We start from the raw sequence: 24552 nt of genomic DNA, 5'->3' as shown, positions 1-24552 counted from the left end.
ATTGATTGCAACAAGAAGGAAAGTAAATACGTTAGTAATCATGCTGGGTGTTTGAATTGATATTATTCGGAGAATGATAAAAGTGTTGGTTTTTTCTGATTTGGAATTCAAAGTTGAAATAGAAGTTGACTGGTTAATTGACGTATAAATAAAAAAAATATTCAATTGTCAAACGTATGAAGAAAGATTTACAATGTAATTTATTTCAAAGAAGTAAACGTTTTTAATTTTTTAGCTCGACACCTCTAAGAAGTTGTACAAGCCAAAAGTCTCATTTTTATGAGATTGGCAAAATGTAAGAACTTTTTATGAACACATTTTTTTAAAGCAAATCACTATTGTTGTCAAATGTTAACATAACCAGCCATTTGTCAAGAAATCTCGACCTGTGAAATATTTAAGAATTGGATAAACCTTTTATTACATCGAAATTTTACAGTAGTTCGAACATTCGGAATAGCAATTTGCATCAGTGTGGAATTTACGTGTAAAGATGAGTTACCAAAGTGTAAATTAGGGGGTTGAATATTTACTGTCCGGTTCTTGCAAGCCGGATTATCAAACCCAAATGAGTTTTGAATAATTCTAAGCATAAAAATAATGATCCAGAAAGCTAAGAACAAGATATTGTAAAAAACATGTATCGGGATGCTGAATCTGAAATTGGTATTTGGTTGTTTTCAGAAGTTTATAAAGCAACCGATCTTATACCTTGGTATCGTTAGGGTATAGGTACAAAATCGAAAACCTTGACATTCAAACCTGACATTTCGAAACTTAAAACTGGCACTGATTAATGTTTAAAAAGACACACGTCACGCGCGACTTGAAAAACGCGAGAGTTTTATAAATTGTATATATTGTGTCATGGGTTTATAACTTTACAATAAAGATCTAAAGGTATAGCGCTTGTTCTATGCAGGCATTTGCATACATACATTATGTATGTGTTTGCGTCTGCTATAGGCAGCATTAAATATAAATATTATTCTCGATGCCGTAGAGATATTTACATGAATAAACACGAACTTGAAGTATTGGGGGAAAATTTTTCGCATCTTTGTATTTTCAGTTAACGTATATACGACAATAAATTTTACACATACATAATATATATAGTATATTATGTACTTAAAAATATAAATATAAATTAGCGCTGTATAATATAGAGCGCGAAGGCATATATCTATATAGAGACATTTTTTTTTCTTACATTAATAAGAAATAGCTATAATAATTATCGCGGCTCACGTTTATGGCTAAAGAATCCGTAGATATAAATGCATCGTTGGTACTAGGGCACGAATATTATCATGATGTATACCTAAAGCGTACTAACTAGAACGAAGTGCTGGTGAATAATTACGATTTACAATAATTATATCGCGTACAACAATGTTCATGAGTTGTATAGCGCAAGGCATATTTTTTCATACGAAACTAAAATTGCGTAATTAGAATAAAATTTGACAGTGATTAGATTACCCGTCGATCGTTAATTCTGTTCAACAAATTTCAAATATAGGCGCATTGTTTTCGCCAAACGCTTTACATAATAGCAGTTGTTTGGAAGATGCATCTACAGGTATGAAATAAAATACACTATACAAAAATACTAAATAACTATGTAATCGGTATTACAACCGGGGTACTATTAGAATCGTGCTGAAGTATGCAGAGGCTTTGTGTTCACCGAATGAAATTTCATGAAAGGAAACGAGCTTAAAAAAAAATTTTACAATATTGATGTAAGAAAACGTCCGAAAAATTATTGCAATTAATTATACAAATTTCTAATCACTAACGTCCCATTCCAGGACGTCCTAAAACGGAACAATTTTCATATTTCGATCCCCAGCGGTTGCAGGAGTAGTAGAAATATGTCATTTAGTTCGTAAGTTAACTAATTATGCATGCTCTAAATACGCATAGAACTCGGTATAGGATGAGCCGTAGTAAGTTAACAAATCAATGAGTCTTTTCTCATTATTATTTACTAAAAAAATTCATAAAAACTACGTTAAACTATTTACAATATTTGGCAAATCCTTCTTTCCGCCTCTCTCTCTCTCTCTCTCTCTTTCTCTCTATACATACAAAATCTATATATTTTTATGTAGGTATGCCAAGAGTCAAAAGATTTGATTTGGTGCTCACTAGCATTGTATTTATCTATTTGGACACGCGTCCAAGTATTTGGTAATTTACATGTTCTCAACTTTACTACGTATTCATTGAATATTTTTATGAGAAAATCAGCCATCCGTACCGAAATTACACCATATTTACCGGACATGGCTATTCCTTTTATGTGGTCTCATTTTTCTTCGTGGTATATTATTTCAAAAGAGCGACAATTTACGAATAAAAGTTTAGTTTTCATCGGGCTACGAATTTAATTCTTTGCGACGTATTTCGACCGAAAATTTAACACGAATTCTTTAGTAATTTTCGCTTCGATTTATGTCCAGTAAAAAATTTGCTTTCGCATTTCTGTAAATCATTTGCATGAGCTGCTGAATACCCAAATTTCACTAATGTCTGGTTATTTATGAATTATTATTTTTCCTTGATTAAAGAAATTAAATACTTGAAGAACGAGCCACTCCGCTAACGGAATAATTACGTCACTATGGCGAAATGTGTAATATGTAATACGAGTATAATATTAATCTAATATAAGTGTAATGTAATATAATATTCTATATTTATGTACTAATAGAATGCAAATCAGATATTTTTTTAATACTAGATCGGTGCAGAACGGTTTACGAGGTGCATTAAATCAATCGATTTCGTTGCAGCACCGTAATCCGAATTACCACATTGACGTGATCCCATTACATTTCGCGATGAAAAAGTTTTCTCGATCGAACCCGTAATCTTTGCAATATCTATCCGTTTCTTTCTTATAATAATTTTACTTTCATTTTATTAACAACTGTGATTATACTGAAACGGAAAACTGAATTACGATCTGAAATCGTTCATGAAGATTAAATATTTTTTTATATTTTTGTATGGCTACAGAAATACCACTTTCGAAGACTTACTACACGTTACAAAGACGTTGCATTTCGAGCGGAATTATATAATGTATTTTAAAAGGTATGTAACATGCGTGCAAAATTGATTTCTAGAATTAAATTCACAAGCAAAACCATAAGAGTTAAATTTCAACTCGAGATACGTGTTTGGTTTTTCTTGCAATTAAATTATTCTGAATCAAAACATAAATAGTTATGTACATACATATAGGTGTATAATCACTTTAGATGCTATGAAAATATATTTACACTTACACATTGCGAGATGCCTTCTTTGTCAAACTTTACATACTTCATTTCTCAACGAACACTAAAACACAAAAACATATTATTGCGAATTAGAAAACGTATGTCATTTAAAAAATACAAACTAAGCTTTTAGTTTTCCATTGCAAATGTGCAATCTTAATATGATTAAAAACGTGTTAATGCAATAATTACGATCAACTACGGTACTTATGAGTCAGTCTAAGCAAGAAGTTAGTGACTAACGTGTATTTAATTCACTGCAAAGGAATTTTGTTCGATTCTCATTCTAAGTATTGCATTAATTACCGCGAGTGACGTCGTGTTCGTTTATATTTGGGTACAATTCGTTACAGTACCAATTGGCAGCAGGAAAAAAAACCATCGTGTTTCGCCAACCCAAACGTACTCGAACGCGATATAAATATTTTCAAATATGTTATGAATGACAAAGTAACGTAATGTATTTTTTATGTGAAACAGTGTGATATTTTCGAATTTGAAGACCGTTTCGAGCCAGCTCTTCGGAAAGTTGCAAAATGCGAAGGCCCGGAAAATGAAAGATTTTCATTTCTCTATTCCAAAAAGTGAATAATTTAATATAAAATACAAATATTGGAGTGTATGTTTAAGTTTTTAGAGTGGGACGAATATGAGATGATAATTAAAATCGTAACATAAAAAAGGTAAATTAAAGAAATTACAAACGTCAATTGCTTTTATCGAAAAGAGAAGACATTTAGGACTGAATCCTGAAACTTTTAGAGTAGATAAATAATGGAATATTTATTAACGATGAATTTTATGAGTATATATAAAACATATTCTATGCCCCTGAAATATTTATAGCGATTTCATTGTAATATCATTTTCATTGCTCCGTGAAAACTTTAGGATATACTTATAAATGTGCACCTTATAACATGAAACAATAAGAAAAATTTACGTTTGTATTGGAACAAAATTATTCCGAAAATTCGAAATCTCTGAATATATATACAAAATTTATAAATGTCCAAATTCAATCAACCCACTCTGAACATTTTTGAATATAATAAATTATGTCCGCTTTTTAAAGCAAAACAAGAGCAATTTATTTTTCGGACCTTACCGAAATCACGTGATCTAAGAGTACACCTTACGAAATTCATTGTTGACAGCGACTGATGGATTGCACGGTATGGATAGAGATTTAGTTCTTGCTGTCCACGTTTATTATTCATACTGTTTGCATTTATATGAAAGAAATGCTACAGTAATACGGAAAATATACGATAAGAGAAACATTTCGAATCCTATTTGGACATTTGACAGTTTTCCTCTAATCTCGGGAATGTGTAAACCAAGATTTGGAATAATCTCTTTCATATTCAAATGGAAAGTATTCCCAATTAACACTTTTCGTCATACTGATCAGAGTCGATACAGTTGATTCAGCGTAAATGGAGGATAATTATTTTCAATGCGAAATGTCAGGGTTCTATGGGGTTTAAGCTCTTCCGTTCAAGCGAGGGTAAATAGTTTCAGAATTAGAAATCAATGGTACCAGTTACGAAGAGTGGATAGCATAGTGGAACAGTATTATCGTACGTACGTTGAATTCAGTGATTACCGCTCTAACGGTTTCCAGAATCAAGAGCAGCCAAAGATAAGGAGTTGTGTAATGAGAGAGGTTTGTCGATAAGGGCTCCGGCAGTACAAGAATTTCAGAGTGCGGTTACAGTAGCCTACAGTATTCATAATTTATGTACAGCTCAAAAGCAATTGGAGATCACAGCAAAAAACAAGGAATTATGAAGCACATAAAATTTCTGATAAAGCAGCCGATAATAAAATTGACTTCCGTGACGAAACAATGTCTCAAAACTACTATACGAAATAACATAAAAAACTGCGGTATTAAATCAGTTCTTGGAGATTACATTTTTCTTATAACATTGTTTAAACGAACAGAAGTTATAGCGTTCCAGAAGATATTGTAATGTAGGCAATTTGATCTATTACTAGATTTTCAGCTTATCGATCAGGGATTCAAATTTATCGTGATATTATTATACCTTTTACTGGAGCATAGATTAATTTTTGAAAACCTATAAACTTCGCGTTACGCAATGATTTTGCCACTAATTTCAACGGGCTGAATATAAATTTGAACCTAAGTCATCCGCGTAGGGCAGATTTCATCTACAATTGAAGCGGGCAGAGAGTCAGATGTTTTTTTTTTTTCATGGAACCGACTCTAAAATGTTAAATTTCTGATATCCTTAGAAACTAGATAAGTTTATTCTAGGAATTAGCAGTTCGACGCGTTAAGTATACTTTTTTCCGCTAATACGGACGTTGGGGCTTCATCAAATTCAACGAGCCTAAAACCAGCTGCATGTTCGATCATGCACTTGATGGCAGAGCAGGTTTCGCTATATTCTTATTTTTTTCTTCTTCTAATTTCATATCGCTATAGTGTATTTAAAAAAAAGTTACACACAACAGTTGATAACTCATCAAGTTTCGAAATATTTTATTTCAAATATTCGATAAATTTGGTTTGCGCGTGAAACCCTGAACAAAACGTCACTGAATCGAATAAATCCTTCCCCACTGCTTACTTTTGGTAGTAAAAAATACTTGAATTGTAAACGTAGAATAATTAAAAAATAAAAATAACTCTTGCAAACAATATCGAAACTCACGTCTTAACACGAGGAGGTATCGGAGGTGCAGGTAACTTTTTCACCTCGGACGGCAAAGTCGTCGTCGCAGGCACTTCGACGTTAACGTACTCCGGAAGGTCCGACGTGTCCGAGAGTCCTGTATCACCGGTCAAAGCTTCCGTGACTACATCCGACTCGACGTATTCTTCGTCACCTCCGACAACTGTTTTTTCGGAGTTACTACCTTGTTCAGGCTGCCCAAAAGTCGGTTGTTCTCGAGTGATCTGCCTCTGTTGTTGATTGCTAACGTACTCTGTAGGAATGCACATCCCTGGTGGAGGAGTTACCGTGTTGCCGAAAACAGGTTTTGCGTTCAAATTACCATTGGTAGATTCTCTCGTTGGAAGATCAAGGTAATCAGGCTGGTCGGTTGGCGAGATGGGAGTTTTTGGCTCTCTGGGTGTCCCGTCTGCTTTGAAGGCTGAAATAGACATAAATATTTGTAAGAAACATCCAACGCATTTATTGCATAATTATTTCTCCAGCCTTGAAATTCTACGTCAATTTGACGACAGTCATGTTTTTCCACCTGTTGTTCGAAAAATTTAATGCCTTGTACTCTTCGCAAAGGTGCGTATTCCTTTCTTTATAAGCATGAAAAGTAGCAATAAAAATTCATCGCAAATTTATGATTGTAAAAATGTAGATTTAGAAATAACCAATAACGAAGAAGTATCACTCACACATGTATCACTGACGAACACTACATCGGTTGCATCATGAATAGTCATGTCATTTCAATTACGCAGCAAGAATTTAACTTGCACGTGCGCACTTTACGTGGAAAAACTTTGCCTGAATAATTACTTAAGAGGTGTTTTTTTTTCCTCTCTCTCTTCTCATGGTACCTGCACGCTAATGTACGCGTATAAAGTATTCAGGAATAAAATCTGTATCCATGGAATCCCATGAATCCTTCATCCTAGTCACCGTACTCTATAGGCCACGACACGCAAGATTGCGAATAAAGAAATTACTTCTTATGGGTAGACCAGAATACACGACGGTAAAAGAATACAATGCGTAGTTACGTAGTTATGTCATAATTAATTGAAGGTTCTGCAGACGATCGCTATAAAATGGTAAAGCAAAACTTGAAGGATCGACTGTGTGTCACGTTGATTTCGTCCAATATTTATGTAACCGCTGGTTGGAAGGAGAAAGTGATAACAGTGTGACATAAAAGACAGAGACTGAAACAGACTCGAACCAATCACGCTTCTACTGTTTCTAATCAACAGTTACACTTTTTCGCCTCTCAACCGCGATCCATGCTTCAGATCTAATTGTGATGACATAAATCTGATAAGGTAAAGTACACACAGTGAATTGGTAATCCGGATGGAGTGCAGGTCATGTAGAACGCTTCCGGCGATGGCTTCGCGGCAGTTTGTGGTGGTCTTCGGCCCAAGCTGTTTGTACCGATTGAATTGATTGATGTTGGGCCGCAACGAACCGGAGAATACCTTTGCGGGTATGGTCGCGGTGCTGGAGGGACTTCGTAGTATATTGATTCTTCTTTGTCCGTGCTAGAACGCTACACAAATTTTGAATTGATTGATTAACGATGACTATTTGGCTTTCATTTAAATCACAAGCGACATAGATATGGGGAATTTAACACCAAAAGGAGCAAGAATTGACAATGTAATTTAATCGATTTTTTTTAACGAAAATGATGTATATGTAAAAAGAGAAGACCTGTATTTTTTATGCGGCTGAGGTATTTTTTTTTTATCAGAATTACGAAATATTCAATTTCTTTGAAAAGTTAACGCGCCGTCTACTAACTCAATAAGTAATATCTTCGGTCCCATCTATAATGGAATATTCAACGAAGACGAATTTTAAGGCAGGAGGAGTCACTTTCATAAGGAAAAAATGTGGATTGCAGAAAATGTGAAAAATTCAAAATTTTATGAATATATTGTTATCAAGAACAGTGAAAAAACTTATTTTTTTCCAACCGTCCTTCAAAAAGTGCTTTTCGTACATGTGAAGCGTGCGTGAATTGGTCGTTTAGATGAACCCGCGTCTCATGTACGAAAGGCGAATTTTCAAAAGGACTAGGATAAGAAAAATCGTCTACATGTCGGATAGAAGGCGATTCTACGTGTGATTACCACTCTCGTTTCGGTCTAGCGGAAAGCATCACACTCATGATCGTGTTGTTTCCGCCCTTGATACATAATATCCTACCTTTGTCATTTTCAATTTTCAAGTTAATCATTATTATTTGTCTTTCACTGAACTCGGGTAAATGTGACCGAGTTGACGTATAAATTTTGAGTAGATATTATACAAGATTAGACGTGCGCGTGCGCAACGTAGCTAGACAGAGAAAAACACTATCAGCCGTAATTGCCAAGTTATCTCTTTCGGCTCGCTTGATCTATACGCCAAAGTATAGCAGGAACGAATTCCAGTACTGTTAGAGTTCGGTGTTTGAAAAGCAACGAAGATGCCACTGACAGTGCGTAAAATCAAGATTAGGTACCAATTACGCTCAATGCTACACTGCGTAAAATCGAGTTGTTCAAAAGTACGCACGCGCCAAGGAAAGCTCTAGTGTATAAAATATAACATTTCAATTGCGCGCATGCGCCAACGTGTGTTTTCCGCACTATGTGGAAATGGGACGCTTTACGCACACGCCACAGGATTCGAAAATTGCACTTTTCAATCAGGTATTGGACATTTTTTTTTTTTAAGAGATCCAATCGTATACGGGATTGCCCACACACGTGGGGTCTTTTTACTTACTTTTCGATCCTCGGGATCAGAATGAGTTCCACTATCACCGAGGCTCGTTCCACTGCATTCACTAACCATACTCATGCGTCCCGATGAAGATGAACCTGCGGAACAAGAGAAACGTTGTGAGGTTTGATAAAACTCTTGAATGCTCACATTGGTGTCATAAATTTTTCAGTAATTGTGAAACGCTTAGTACATAGATAATCTTAAGATGAAATTTTGTAATAATGTAATTGAATGTTACTGTGAAGCGACATTATTAGACATTATATTGCGTGATATGTAAGTGGTTTACTGAGACTGGTTAGCTAAGATAGCATTGTGTTCCTGATCAAGGAATTGTAGTCACATGAATTATAGTTGCACTTAAAGCGTCTTTGGTGGATAGTTTGGAGGATAAATATTATCTTACAGAATAAATAAAGCTACATACGGACATACACTATTATACAATCAGTTTTATTGGTCAAATACAATAAGTTTTTGCCAATCTGAGAGTGAACTTTGCTTCAGTTGGCATTTTGCTGTTTAGTTACTGTCAATTTTAATTTTTGAAAGGACATACTGACGTATTTCTGATGTTGCTCGCACCGCAATGAATTTAGAATTTTGTTCTCTGGGAGAGTTTGCACTGGTCAATAAGATTAATAAATATTATATAAAGAAAATGTTCTTTTGAGCTAGAGATGCATCTAAACTGTAAGGTCGTTAGCTGGCCGTAGGCCGATTGAGGTCAGGCGAATTAACCATTTGTTGCGCTGATATAGGTGTTAGTTTTATAATTTATAATTCGCAATTTGAAGATTACCCAATTACCATTACTTTTGGAGTATATATACAAAGCTTTTTTCATTCGTACGAAAGTTGTTCATTATTATTAAGCTCAGTTTGTGCATTGAATACTCATATGTAATTAAAAGATCGACTCAGATTGGAGAAACTTTGCGACATGCTGTCGGGAAATAAAGATATCTGAATCATTGGTCTAAAAAACAAGTCATCATGGAGTGAGTTTCGGAAAACATGTGATTGAACATGAGAAAATAGACTAAATGTAAAGAATCTGATATCACAAATCAGGTCTATTTTTCGAAAATATTGCATTGGTCATATTTAAGGATGTATTTGAAAGCGGTATTATTTTCATCACATGAAGAACAATACCACAGTTTTCTCATAGTCAGACTGCTGCTTATGCGGGAGTGTGCTTTTTGGCATAGGTTTTACTTACTCGATACGCTGTGAAGACTTAGACTGCTGACTGGTCGGCGGGTATTAGTAGTTACGTTCTTATTTTGTATCGGTATTTCTTCTCCACTAGAGGTGTCCTTTGTATCTGTGAACGAATATACAAAAAAGTAGGAAAAGTTGATACATTTCTCAAATTAAGATGCAGAAAGTTCATTACAAACTGACCTTTCTTCGAAATACCGAACAGCTTTCGTACTCTATCGAATGGTGTGGGCCTTTTCATTTTTTCCCTCAATAGTTTCTGCATAATTTCGTACTCGTCTCGCATCGCCATTAACTGCCTGTCTTTCTCTTTAAAATTCTGTTGTACGTCGTTACGTTTCTTCCAAGAATCTACCAGCTTTTCAACCTCCGAAATCGTGAACACATTGTTTTTGAAGTCGTGTATAATTTCAAGGAGCTCATCTTGTGGTCCCGCATGTTCACGTGGTTTGGCAAAGTTTGATTTCCCTGATAAGCTTGGCGTCGGTGTTGATTCGTCCCGATTTTGTTCCGTAACTGTTTCACAGGTCCCTGAATTACCGGATGCAAAGTTGGACCGAGAAAGTGTTGGTGTAGCCGGAGTTTTGAAGCCTGTAAATTACCCTTATCGTTAGACTCATAGAAAAAGAATATCCTTTCACATATGTTGATTGAGTATTGTCCAATCATGAAATAATAATTCAACTTACTGGCAGGGTGCATTTCCATATAACCATGAAATGGAAGATCGAGTCCATTTGTCGACGTGCTTGTCGGAGGAGGTATGATTTGCACTGGTGTCGGTGCCGGTGCTATAGCGTAGTCGCCCATATTTGAATCCGCTACAGTGCTTGAAGAAGGGCATGAAGATGGGTGAGTGACTATGGAAGTCAACGGTCTAGCTGTTGGGGGTACCATATACACGTCGTTCAAAGCTCTGGGTTGGCTGTATTCATCCTCGTTGTCTTGAATTGGGGTGTGGTTGCCTGACGGAGTGAAATTACAATTGGATTGTTGTTACCTGCTTCAAGAGTTAGCTGAGGGTTCTGTTAGCAGCAGCGTGTATTATTTTTCACTGATGATTGGGATCAATTATCCAAAATGACCAAGAATCTTTAAACTTTTACGAGCTACTCATCTGACTATACTTCCCACTTCGATCCGATTTATTCAATCTTAAAATATTTCTTAAAGTTTGAATGAAATAAGAATCCTTTTCAAATAAAACCAGAGTTACTTCAATTGTTTACCTGGCGTTGGTGTCGATGTTGACTCGCTCATGACTTTCAGGTAAGTGTACATGTTAGTGAACTCGTTCATTTGCTGCGAGGTGGATGAAGCGGATGAAGAGATGGCATGATGTCCAAAACATGCAATGAAAAATGAGAAGTTCTTTCGTTAGTGCTGCAACGTCACGTTTATAGATATGCGCTCACTTTCACACTCATAATTATCATTGTCGTGTGGTTTTGTTCAACGAGAGAAAATGATTACTCTGAGTAACACCGAATGGCATGAACAAGAACGTCAGTAAGGAACAATTTTATGTTTTTAAAACCGAAGCAATTCAGTCCAAGTCAGAGACGGACGGCCAGGTTCCTGATGATCACTGGGGAAACCAGCACTCTAAATTTTGTCGTTAAGAATGTTTTTAGCTTTCTTCCAATGGCCATGAAATAAGGAACGTGCGACATAGAGTGACTGAATAGTAGGAAAAAGGTTAAATGTGCAGGCACACAGGAAGGGAGATGTTGTATTTACGTAGATGTTGGGTATAGAGTCAGCCTACCACGTAGCCACGAAGAGTTTGTGCTAGTTTCGTATGGCCAGCTTGTTCCGCAAGATCGGCTGGTGTCAACTCCGACACGTTTCTAAGGTCACATGCTAGGTCACCGCCCGGGCAATCTAGAAGTTGCCAAGCCAATTTCTCCAGACCAAAACGTGCTGCGAAATGAAGAAGCGTCGGGGTCTCTTCAGGACCTGAAAATTTCAATTTTTTATTATTAAATTTTCTAACGTCGTACAAACATGCATTTATTCATTTATGACGGCGGTGAAAGAATTGCAAATGAATTGCAGAGCGATTGGTGAACTAACAATTGAAAGAAAAAGGGAAAAGAAATTGCAATATTTATCAAAAAATCAGTAGCACTTTGTATTTGTACTTAGATGTGACAGATTTTCGTTAAAATAATGCTTTATTTTTTGAATATTTCACGAAAAAATGTAAAACAACCGCTAATTTTTCGAAAGGAAGACGGTAAGCATACAACTTTATATTTAAATTCGGAAAGTTATATTCATTAATGACTATATACTAGATGAAAATCATACTTGAGAGTTAACCTCGGAAAAATCGTAACGAGTACTGGAAATAAGTACTTCAGCAAGAAAATAGCTTCTATAAACAATCCATGCCTGAACCATAAAGGAGTTATCTTACCGACTATGCATTCTAGGTAGATTTCGATCAGACATGTCCGAAAATGAAAAAAAGATTTGGTTTTGTATTACATGCGATGAATCCTGTGCAAAATAGAATGGGCCGAGACAAATCCATACTTTTTTATTACACTAGTAGTAGTTAAGAAAATCCAATTATTTTTCACAATGTCATAAAATTTCGACAACTTCAATGTTTCAATTCGAAAAGAGCTTTATCCTTGGAAATATATTTCACATGCGAAAGAAGATATCAAAACAGTTTCCAACAAAGCTCATTATTTGTTTAAGTACTGTATAGTACTTTTCTTCAGAAACTTGAAACACCAAGTTGCCTAAGAATCAATACAAGTTTCTGGCAACATGAGAGTGAATTTTGCTTTGGTTAGAATTTTGCTATCTAGCTACTATCAATTTCAACTGATCTCAATTGCTGAAAGCACATGTTGCCATCTAATTTTCTGCAATGCGCTATTCTTGTTGTTCATCAGGAACAAAAGCCGGTATTTGATCAGGCAAAAGCAGAAGCCGCAAAAAATGCGGTATTTGGTTACATGGGTGATATTGCTGTAGATTTAGAGGACAAAAATTACTATCAACAAACATTCCGCGAAAAGGAGGCAAGAATTTCAGATAGTGCGATAAATTTTTTTGCACATACACACTTGATTAGTTATCGGTGTTGGAAATGGAAAGATATTTGAAATAGGGTCAAGCCACTTCGTAGCTAGCTTTCATTGAGAATGGTAGAGGTGGATTTCACTGCTGTTTTCTGATCAACTAATTTCCCTGAAGTGAGTAAACTTACTCGTCTGATTTTTGTGAGCTGGCACAGTTCCAGCGGGACTTGACAGAAGATTAAAATGAGGTGGTAAGTTTCGCTGAAAAGCGTGCACCATCCAATTATCCAGCTGTTCGCGGTCTCCCGAATTAAAGCCCAGAGTCTGAAATTTAAGAAGATGAATAAAGTAACAAGGACGTAAATCATTAAGAGAATCAAGAATAGTTCGATACAGTCAAGGGGAAGTGACACTGCGCGCAATTTTTATTCTCAGTACAATCCGAAAAAACTGATTTTCAGATTAGCCAAAGTCGTTTTTCGAATAAACGGAAAAATTCGTGTTTTCGAAATTTTAAACATTGATGGGTTCAAAGACGTATTTTTGTTTTTCCAGCCCAATAATCACATAATTTCGAAATGCAGATACGAACAGTTGATACTGAAGGATGAAAAAACGTAGTTTCGCACATATTTCTAGGACAAACAAGATTGATGTTTCTTTCATAGGTTTTTTTTTTAGGCTGCCTCCGTAATGTGGAAAAAAACAGGGAGGTGAATATAACTTTTGACATTTACATAATTTTCTTGGCGATTTGCTAGCGAACAACGTGTTATTGTTGGAGGATTTGCAGGTGCACACATACCTGGCACATGAATTCCAGAGGATTGTCATTGGCCCTTAAAATTTGATCCAACTCCCGCAGACGACTTTCGCATTTGACTTGTCGGACGCCCAGAGCTTCACCGTTCTTGGAAATCCTAACGCCGACGAGCATGGAAACTTCGAGGCATCTGTCAGGTATAGAGAATTGGAGGGTATAGGGATTTCTTTTTTTCATATGCGACACGACTATGGCTTCTCCGCATCTGTCAACTACCACTGTAACCACGTCCTCTGGCTGGAGAGGGTCGTTCAGTAAGGCGATCACTCTGCTCTGGCCCTGTGCACAAATTTTAAACACTTGACTCAGGCGCCAACCAATTCATGATATCGTGAAGAATCAAATCGTAGTGCAGTTGTGCATAAATTTCGTCCCAACGCAATTCGCAGTCCAATCGCAGAATTTTTTTCACTCGCTTTACAGTTAATTAATTTATCACTTTACCTGTATGCTAATCGAAGTAATCTTTATTTTTGATCGTCGAATGACGCACGAATGATTGAATTCTTTGATAATCGGGTAAACTAAATTTTCGGTGTCGCAAATGCGAACACAAGATGAAAGTGACCGGCAAAAGTGTATTAAATTTTAGTAGATGTAACGTATGTCGTGTAAATAAGCATATTGGGAAGAGAACGACTTCTTAAATTTTCAAGTCGGTCAGGCGACTACCTCAAGTACTTATCTATATTCAGAAAAAAATTGTAAAGTCGAAAAATCGATGCCGGCAACTAACCATTTTGACTTTCTTTGGTAGAATGGAGAAGGACGTTTGGTCGGTCTTCGAAGTTTGATACGCCGAAGTTCCCAGAACTGTTACTGCCGCCCTCATAAGCTCGCCTACAAAATCTTCATCTTTATCTTTGACGAAGAACTTTCTCCACTCGTTATAGGAGACCAGGGCGGCCTTATGATTTTCAGTAATGTGGGTGTCGTCAACCCCGAGCATCATAGCCAGGACCTTATCCGAAACCAAGTGCCTCGAGAGGCTAGCTGCTTGCGCAGGATTCGAGGTTGCATACTCCAAAAGGCTCGGGCACAAGACGATTATCCGAAGACGAGCCGCGCTTATTTTCTCCTCTGCTTCTGGGGTCCTCGTTTCCTCGACGGTCACGTGCTGTACTCTGAAAAAATTACAAATATAAGTATGATAATAATTTACTATCGCATTTCAGTGAAAGAGGTGAGCTGATAGGAAAAATTATTAATCGGCATGATAAAAGATAGAAGTGAAACGACGGTGTTTTTTGTAACGGAAAATGAATAAGAGCGTCTGGTATTTTGGGAGGAAACTCGAATCAATCTTTCACAGCCGTTAAAAGTTGGGACTATTCTGAAAAATAGAATGAATCTGTGCTTGTGTCGATGTAATCATTCACGCCAATTTGTCAAGTACATGGTTTACTGGAAGTTATACTACCACCAAGAATGCAAGCCTTCATCACGTGTGAGATGTCTGCAGTGACTACGTGTGTTCCGATCTTCTATGATTCAGCAACATGCCCGAATGTGTTTTAACGTGGTTTAATTTGTATTGCAACAATTAGGTTACCCAAATTTGTCGAACCATTATTATATGTTTGAAATTTTACAGCATTAATTTTTGCGCAATCGACTTGCATGATTTTGAAGTCAAAGATCCACTCTTTGAAATAATATAAACTATTTTATTTTTGTTATCCCACTCGGAGATCGTAGGCTTAATCATGTGCTTTTTTTTACGAATTTTCATGATTGAATCACTGTCTGCCTGATGTTTCATTTTGTTTTCGTGATTACTTTTTATTTTTGAAGTTTGCAAGGGAGTCTCTCAATAGCTTCTTTTGTGGTTTACTCACAATTGCATTAAAAAGATGTTTATCTTATCATCGTTTGATTTAGAATTAACAGACGGTTTTGCTATTAGTAAGAGTTTAATTTTTTTTTTTTTTTTGTGATGTCGATTATCTATTATGGTTGAAAGACGATAGACAACGTAGAAAAAGTAAACAATGTACATATTGTTTCATTGTCCACAGGCATGGAGAATCAAAGAATTTTATATTTTATGTCTGTGATATTTCAGTAAAGAGGAGCAGGTGCATTAAAAAAATTTTTGATCTACTTTCTACTAACTTTTTATATATTTAAATCAGATGGATCGTCTTGTTTCGCGAAAAACTGTGTAATGAAAAACAAAAAATATTTGCTTCTTCTGTAACAGTTTCAAAGTGATAACATTATCCTACGTACTAATGTAAGGGCAATCTTATAACATTTTATAACTTTTAAATATCGATTCATTCTTCATCAATTCACTATCTACGCCTATACATGCGTCATTGAATTGTTTCAAGTTTATTATTTCGATGGTACAGCGAAGAACTGGTTGTTGTATGATTGGACTGCGTGCAAACAGTATGAATCAATTTTGCCGAATCGAAGGTTAACGCTAATGTTTTTCACGTGTAAACTTTTAGTAAAACAGGTTTTAATGAAAACGTCTATTACTTTTGCTTCTCTGACAAAAAATCTAATTTTTATTAACAATCGTTCTCAGTCGGTCCATCGATAGCAGCCTTGACCGACACAATTTTGAATGCTCAAGACGGATGTTCGTGGAATCATCTGTATGACGTATACCCGCATAAATCACAGTCCGAATAATATGAACAATAGGTATCATTTCAAGAAAAGTTGATTATTGAACAGGAAAAATTTGCTAGGTCAATCTGCGATGTAGGTTGTACAAGCACTGTAAGTATGCGAATAATGTCGGTAGTTAATTTTCTCCTTCGCAGTCTCCTCCGTCTTTCTTCGTGCGTGTCCGTTGCAACTTCATTCACTCGTTCATTCATATACTCCCATCTAAAAATATGCGAGTTCGAGCCGCTTCCTCAGCGTGCAGAAATTCTTTCTTGTTGACCGGCAAGCACGCTAGGCGTTGGAATCGCTTGCCAAGTACAAGAGATAAAATAAACCTTGTTCCAAGCTCTCCTACGTACAGCTATATCATACGCCTACTATACATGCTCCTCGAACTTGAAACCCTTTGGTTTAAAATATGCTGCATATAATACTGTAAGTGTAGAGTAGGTACCCGTTCAATTCATATTCCAACACTCAAACGATGAAAGCTTTGATACCATTCCTACGCGATTTCACTTCTGAGTGCAGATTATTCGCGTAACATGTTTAGCTACTGAAAAAAATGCTTACATCTTTTTAGCACCGTGACTCAAAATGTGCAAGCGGTTTGTTTGTATCTTGAGTAAAAAGCAGCTAATGCAACGGATGAGTTTACATACGGGGCATTCTACGTCAAATCGACCCGGGTCAGACCTTTGACCTCACCGATTTGACTCGCGATTTTTTACATGATTGTTTTGACTCTCGAAAGCACTGATTTTTTTCGAATCTTTTAAAAGCTCCTCGTTACCTTTTCGATGCACACGATTCTTTATATCGCGTGACTAATGCCAAAAGGGCGTACTACAGCAGTTAGATAGGGATCCATGCCAAAAGGGCGTATAAAAAAATTTTTTTTTGCCATTCGACTTAAAATCACTCGAAACGTAAAGATCTGCAAAAAAAAATTTTTAGATGTACTAACGCCAAAAGGGCGTATCTCAAGATACACGCCCTTTTGGCTTTAGGAAATTGCCGGCCTAAAGCCAAAAGGGCGTATAAAAAAAATCAAGATTTTTCAAAATTTTGAATAAAAATTGCATATTATTGAGTAAGGAATAAATTAGAAATTATTATCAAAAAAATAATACGCCCTTTTGGCTTTATAACTTGAGATATACGCCCTTTTGGCTTTGAAAATTTTTTTTTCATTTTTAGGCTTAGAATATATTGACAAAACGATTGGCACAAAAAAAAAAATTATACGCCCTTTTGGTTTTGAAAAGCCAAAAGGGCGTACAATTTTTAAACGCCCTTTTGGCATTAGTCACGCGATATAACAAGAGTATGTTATGCGTTTTTTCACGGAACACGAAATTGAGGTTAGGGTCGCGTAATGTCAGATTTGTCTGCAACAGCGCATGCGCGCAGTACAGAAAATACCACTTTTCACTCCTAGGACGTGGAAAGTGGTTTTTCAACACTTCGCGCATGTGTGTTCGCAAACTCACTCGTTACCATTTTGCTTTTGACTTTGTTTCTCTGAAACAGAGGTATAACTTCGTCTATGGTATAAGGAGTAAACTTACTTGAAGGGTGGTCGCCCTTGTTGTTGGCTTATGTGCGCAAAGCATGATACAAGGTAGTTGACCCACAGCACTGCAACCTCGCTCTCCTTACTTGATACAAGAATGACGTCGTCTATCGCGGCGTCTCCAGTAACGAACGGCATCACTGCGGTTCCTGTGATGATGCGAAGAAAAGTCATATATAGAATGTTACAACACGTGTCACGATAATAGACATGTATATATATATATATTTAAATATTTATGCGGCATTCCATGATATCTCGATCAAGATTCTAAGTCGTTTTCTCAGATTAGTTTTTAAATTTTTTTGTATGGAAGTACACGATGAAAACCACAATTGCAATTTTTTCAGAAATTGTCGACCCAACATGTCTGAACTATAATTCAAATACTTGAAAAAAAATCCTACTCTTAAAAATCTGAAAATTTTTTGAAAAATCTTATAAAATATAACAAATTTTTTTACACTTGTTAGAAGAAAATTTCGTAACTTCAAAAGATAAATGAGAACAAAATTATTATTGTTCGAGTATATTTTTGACATAAGAATGAACATAAGAGTTTTTTATACAATCGGCTGAAAAATGTCTATTTAGAGGATTACAGAGAATCAAATATATTATGATGATATTTATATTTATATTTTGTTTTAAATAATTTTTGTTTTTATCTTCATTTTTCTTATTCATCTTTTGAAGTTATAAAGTCTCCATCTTCTAATAGGTGTCAAAAATTTGGCTATCGTTTGTAACATTTTTTGACATTTCTTCTGATTTTAGAATGTTGGGTTTTTTTCAAGTCCTTAAATTATACTTCAGGTACGCCGGGTCGAGAAATTCTGAAAAAAATTGGAATTGCGTGTTTCGTCATGTACTTTCATACAAAAAATTATAAAGCTAATCTGATACATCGACGTAGATTTTTGTTCGAGATGTCATGGAATGCCCCATGGAATGTACGTGTATGTGTATATTGTAGAAATTTAATGTTGATTTAAGTTTAAAGAAGACAGTGTAAAAGAAAGTACCGTTAACGGCAGCCGCCTGAATTAATTATCATATTGTCACAGTTTTCAAGTTGACAAATAAGCGAGTCTCAAGTTTTTCTTAACATAAACTGTTGTAACCTGAATGTAAAATAGTCAGGCTTCAGGTCCGATGAACAAGTTAGACACATTTGTGTATGAGACCTGCTATCTAAAATATGAAGAAATATAAAAACCTATTATTCATTCATAAATATTATTCGTTGTAATATGAACTCCTGTCAGATTTTATTTGGGCTAGACGAGCGAGTAACCTCTTAAACACACCACAAATCATCGCAGCTTTTGATTTAATGAGTTTCATTCGATTATTATAATTCATTTATTTTTTTGTTACTTATGAAAGTTGATTAACAACTGGGATCTGGAAAGAACATCGATGATTCTTGGATTCTACACTGATAGATGTAATCGAATGAAACAATCAAACGATTCGCTCAACGTTCCTGATTTTCCCGGCTGGTCGACCACCCAGGATACCAAGTTGTATACTTATTTATACAAGGTTCGAATTATCTTGCGGAAGCATAAATTTGGAGCAATTGCAGCACATGTCTTAATGCACTTGAGTAAAATTGCGTGTGAGGTGGTATTTCCACTCAACTCATCTTCGATTTTTGTTTTCTCTTATTCAGAAACTGGCGAATTGAGAATCGTTTTTCAAAAAAGCTGAAATTTCCGAGATTCTGCTTTATCATACGTCGTACCTTAACATAAAGTTCTATCTTCGTACAGTGTTCACTTTGCACAAATACATGCCGGCTAGGTAAATGAGATCACGAACAGTTTCTTCGCAAAAGCGTCAAGTTTTTGATTTTTCTGCGATTCTAAAATAAAATAGACGATCATACATCGATTTCGGTTTCTCAACAATAAGATGGAGCGTGTATACATTTATATATTATCTTACTTCAATACTTCAAGACTTTGAACTAGTTTAAAAATATTCAAGTGACTCTACGTAATTTCAAATGGTTTGATGTATCTCCATTTAGAAAGATCGATGTGTTCCGCCAGCAAACTTGGAAGCAAAAATTCACAGAAATTTTTTACGCGCAGAAGTTTATTTATAATACCAAACGTAAAAAACTGTTCTCCAATAGAAAAGAACGACGCGAAGGTGCGAAGGTGCGAGTGTCACGTATACAATATCTGTACACGCGTGTTACGCACCAAACCGCAATACATTTAAGACACAGAGGTATTTCCGGTTCCGAGTCCTCGCCTAGCCACGCAATATCGACAAACGACACGCCCGTGCATGCCGTAATATATACTACGAACCCCGTAGAATTATTCGGTTTATGTTTTGCCGGGGCAAAGCCATTAGCCTCAACTCCTGTAGGAATAGCCACGTCTGTTTACATTTTCTCGTTTTAGGTGCATCATGCACACGTGCCATGTGTATCTTATACGTGTAGACACGTGTACATTATATAGGATACGTGGATGTAAATACCTAGGTATACATTTTCAAACGCACGGAGGAAATGACACGACGTGTAATGACGAGGAGTCTAGACGCTAGACAACTGCAGTGGTGGAACAATTTTACCGAAAAACATTCGAAAAGAAAAGCTATTCTTTTTCGAATTTCAATGAAAAAATTCTACGATTACTTCAGCAGCACGTAAAAACGTGTTAAATTTTTTCAGGACGTTAACCCTTGGAGCCCGTATCTTTTTTTCGATCACGAGTCTGTGAGAGCGTGTTCAATTTTTCACGGTCTACCATTTCTAAACTTATACTCGTCCGATTAACTTTGAAAAAATCGTTAGATAATTTTTAAACGTTGTAGAGTCGATCCCAGAAAAAATACCTAAGAAAAAATATTTTTTTTTCACACACAAAATTTTGTGAAAGTATTATAATTTTAAAAATTTTTCGTAATATTGGCTAAAAGTTTAGCCAATATTTATATTGCCGAATAGGATATTTAGGACGAAATTTGTATCTGCTCCGAGGATTAATTAAAGGGAATTTTGAATTCTCTATAAATCATCTGATACAGGTGACACTGTCATTTTTAACAAAAGTCCGAGTAACTCGGTCGGCACATAATTATACACCGTGTAATTTAGGCATAATTAACGAACCAGTTTAATAACGCGGAATGCACATCATACGCAATTCTCTCGGGACTCGAAGGGAGTTCCGGTAACACATTTTTTTATTTTCGCTTCGCAGACCGTGCGTTTTGATGGTCACGTGTAGGCTGAACGCGCATGCGCGAATACAATCACATCACATGTATCGCGCAGTGAGTCCGAGTTTGTTCGCGCATGCGCGTTTATCCTACCCGTTTCTATGAAACCGCACGGTTTCATATTTATTTCGGAAAATATCTGGAACTGTATTCGCATAAATTCGCGATTACTCCAGCATTTTTCGCCTTAAATAATGAACGAAGCTGTGAATAATAATTTTTGAATCATTACGCACAGTGGTCGAAACCGCAGACGAGAACGTTTACTCATATTTCCGCGCTTCTAGAAACAGTTGCTTAAGAATTTAGATATCAGGGAATATCTTTTGTTAGACAACTGTCGTAAGCGAAATTATAATATGCGTAAGCTTATATTCAGAATTTGGGATTTGGTATACAACTTTGCGCTTCTGTTTACTGTAAACTGGTTTTTATGATGAATTTTCAGTTATCACAAGATTATAATCATTTTTTATGACGAAAATTTTTTAGATTTTGCTACAGCCTTTGGGGGACAATTAGTTTCTAAAACTATCTATCGATGAAAAAAAAAATGGTACATGATTGAAGGTTCATACTGTGTTTTAAATATTCACTAATCGGTTCATTGATTCATTGTTCAATGTATAGTGGTGAACAAATAATCGTTCTTTCACAAAAAATGCCTTCGTTATGTTAGCGCTCAAGCACATGCTTGGTTCAATTTTAATTTCTCGGGTCTCGAAATTTTCATATGAAAAATGTACGTTATTAGCAAGGGAAACATAACTGAAGTTAAGTTTGCAGCTTTGATTATGATAGAAAACGACTCTTTTATTGACAGATTTAAAATGTATCTTCAAAATTCAACTACTATTGACTGAAAAATTAGGTACCAAATTTTACCCTCCTATTGTGCTGTAAAGCAAAAAAGCAAAAAATATTTATATAATTCTATTTTTATACAGTTAAAAGCTTTGGCGTTTCAAACTTTCTAGCAAAGAACCGGATTGTGTTGCCGATAAACTGTAATTGCTTAATTTCCATGCCTGACTATTATTAGTTATTGTTTAGCTGCAAATTCAGATGATAATTACGACATGATCCGTACCGCTCTCTTAATGATTGATTCGTTTTTCAAATGACTGCCTGAAGATATTGATGGTGTGAAACACGCTGTTTCGGTAAAATTCTTTCCAAAGTATAAAATACGGTTGTTGAATCCATGGACGAAGTTTTCTCGATCAAAATATATGTAATTCTAAATCGAGTGTGTGGTCTCATCTTTGTATTGAGACATTGGATCTGTCTTACAAAGGCTAGTTTTAGCCCTTTGTCGATAAAATTCAGTATACCTGAACAGGTATGTAAGAAGTACTAAGTGTATCCAACGAATTTCCTTGCGCGTGGAAAATTCTTGTAAATTGACGGCCAGGAATAACGATGTATACCTTTTATGTCGGGGGTCCCTCTCTGAGCTTAAGTAAGCGTAAGTAAACTGTTCTACGGAACGAAGGTAAGTAAACTAGGCCGGTTTACAGTTGGTGGTGGGTGCACTTGCACGTTGTACGAGCAGAGCGAAGGCAGTAACAAGAATAGAACTTGACTACCGTAACGGAGCAAGGCATGCCCGCGCCAGCTACGAAACAGACTCGTGTTAGATCCATACACATTTCAATAAATTTCACCCCAGCTCCGGGTGATGGGGAGAGCGTTCTCACTCGATTTCTGGATTTTCCCTAAACCCTGGAGGTTTTTCGTTATCCGGTTTCAGCCAGCGATGTACTTTTGGTATCAGTTTTTGTTGAAAACGATAGAAAACTGTTTATCTTATGACGTTGGATCCCTTTGATCACACGGTCGGTAGTTGAGATTGGGGGATTCGTCTCTATAATTGAAGTTCAATGCCCTCATTGGTGGAGCATCTTTTGAACGTGCTTGAAATTACAACGTAATAATGACGGAAGTTATCGAAATTCAAGTTTTGTTACAGTTGTTGAAAAGCCACGCAAATTAAGCTAACTTACGGGGTTATTTTAAAATAATATTATAAAATCACCTTAATGTACAGTGCGACCAACGATAAGGTCTCTGAGATCACGAAATGTCACTTAAAGTTGAGCAAGAGACGTAAAATCCTTCAAAGAAATTCATTGTTCTTTTAAATCATATCAAGTAATATTTGGATACTCAAAATTATGATATATAATGATTTTAGGTTGTGCGAAGTCTGTGAAGGTAGCACGAAATTGTACATACAGTCACTGTATATTTTAAAACAGTCTAAACATGAAAGAGATCAAAATTGTATCAAGTTTTTTTTTTTTTCTCATTTATTTATTTAAGGTCGCCTTGCAACTACAAGGTTATTGGCGACCACTTTATGTGTGAAGTTTTATGAAGTCACTTATGCTGATTTTAGGTCTTGACAAGTTACTTCATGTCTTCCGAAATCAGTTCAAGTTATGCGAAATCACTCCAAGTTCTACGAGTCCAATTAAAGTTACACAAGTTCAATTTGAGATATTCTACAAGTCAGTGGAGTGACAATTGGTCGTCAGACGTCTCTTGAATACACAAAAAATGATCCGATGCTCTGCCAGGTCATTGCACGTAACTGCTTCAAGTTCTAAGTCAAGGTAACTTAACCTTACGCTGCTTATCGCTGGAGACCGCACATCAAAAATCATTACGCAATTCAAATAACTTGAAAAAAAATCTAGCATACTCTTTAACCATTATGTTTCTAGGAGAATTAGTCATCTTTAGCAAAATGGATTTGCCAATATGATTAAAAAAATAAATAAAAGAAAAGTGGATCGCTCTACTGAACAAATCACGACTCACTGAATTTTTAATATTTCGAGCTGAAAATTTACTGAATAACTTTCAAGATACAGATATGTGAGGAAAAAAATATGAAGATACTGTGCGATGAAAAAAAGGTATTTATCTGAGCAAGTGAAGTTGAATTTTTGAAAAGACAATGGCCGAATGATTTTTACAGCAGCTCATATTATATGTGATGGATTAAATCAGATAACTTTGGATTTTTTTTCATATAGAATTCACGGTCAAGATGTCGCGGGGTCATTTTGACCCCGGTGTGCAGTTTAAGGATCGAAGTCGTGTTATGTGCGCGAAGTTATGTTTCAGTCTTTGGAAATATTTTAATCTCAAATTTGGATGCCCATCGTATTGGTAAGGTGGTTTCTCGATAAAAAAACAAAGCACTTAGCAATTTTTCACCATTTTTCCCGTAATA

At 35.9% G+C, this 24552-nt stretch overlaps 1 protein-coding gene across 1 annotated transcript in view; it reads right to left on the bottom strand.

The window, feature by feature from the left end:
• Positions 1-396: 396 nt before the first annotated feature.
• LOC107223104 (phosphoinositide 3-kinase adapter protein 1) overlaps positions 397-24552 on the bottom strand; it is a 68555-nt gene continuing 44399 nt past the window's right edge. Inside the window, exons 4-16 of the mRNA XM_015662684.2 lie at positions 18055-18208; positions 14595-14982; positions 13841-14137; positions 13224-13359; positions 11763-11953; positions 11224-11296; positions 10684-10959; positions 10178-10585; positions 9993-10097; positions 8768-8862; positions 7328-7541; positions 5984-6425; positions 397-3357 (exon numbers count right to left, since the gene is read on the bottom strand). Of these exons, the coding sequence (XP_015518170.2) occupies positions 3348-3357; positions 5984-6425; positions 7328-7541; positions 8768-8862; positions 9993-10097; positions 10178-10585; positions 10684-10959; positions 11224-11296; positions 11763-11953; positions 13224-13359; positions 13841-14137; positions 14595-14982; positions 18055-18208 (2789 nt within the window). The 3' untranslated portion in view covers positions 397-3347. The remainder of the gene's footprint in view (positions 3358-5983; positions 6426-7327; positions 7542-8767; positions 8863-9992; positions 10098-10177; positions 10586-10683; positions 10960-11223; positions 11297-11762; positions 11954-13223; positions 13360-13840; positions 14138-14594; positions 14983-18054; positions 18209-24552) is intronic.

Source organism: Neodiprion lecontei, chromosome 1, assembly GCF_021901455.1.
Source record: "Neodiprion lecontei isolate iyNeoLeco1 chromosome 1, iyNeoLeco1.1, whole genome shotgun sequence".
NCBI classification, from domain to species: Eukaryota; Metazoa; Arthropoda; class Insecta; order Hymenoptera; family Diprionidae; genus Neodiprion; species Neodiprion lecontei.
This window is presented reverse-complemented; position numbering and strand designations above follow the sequence as displayed.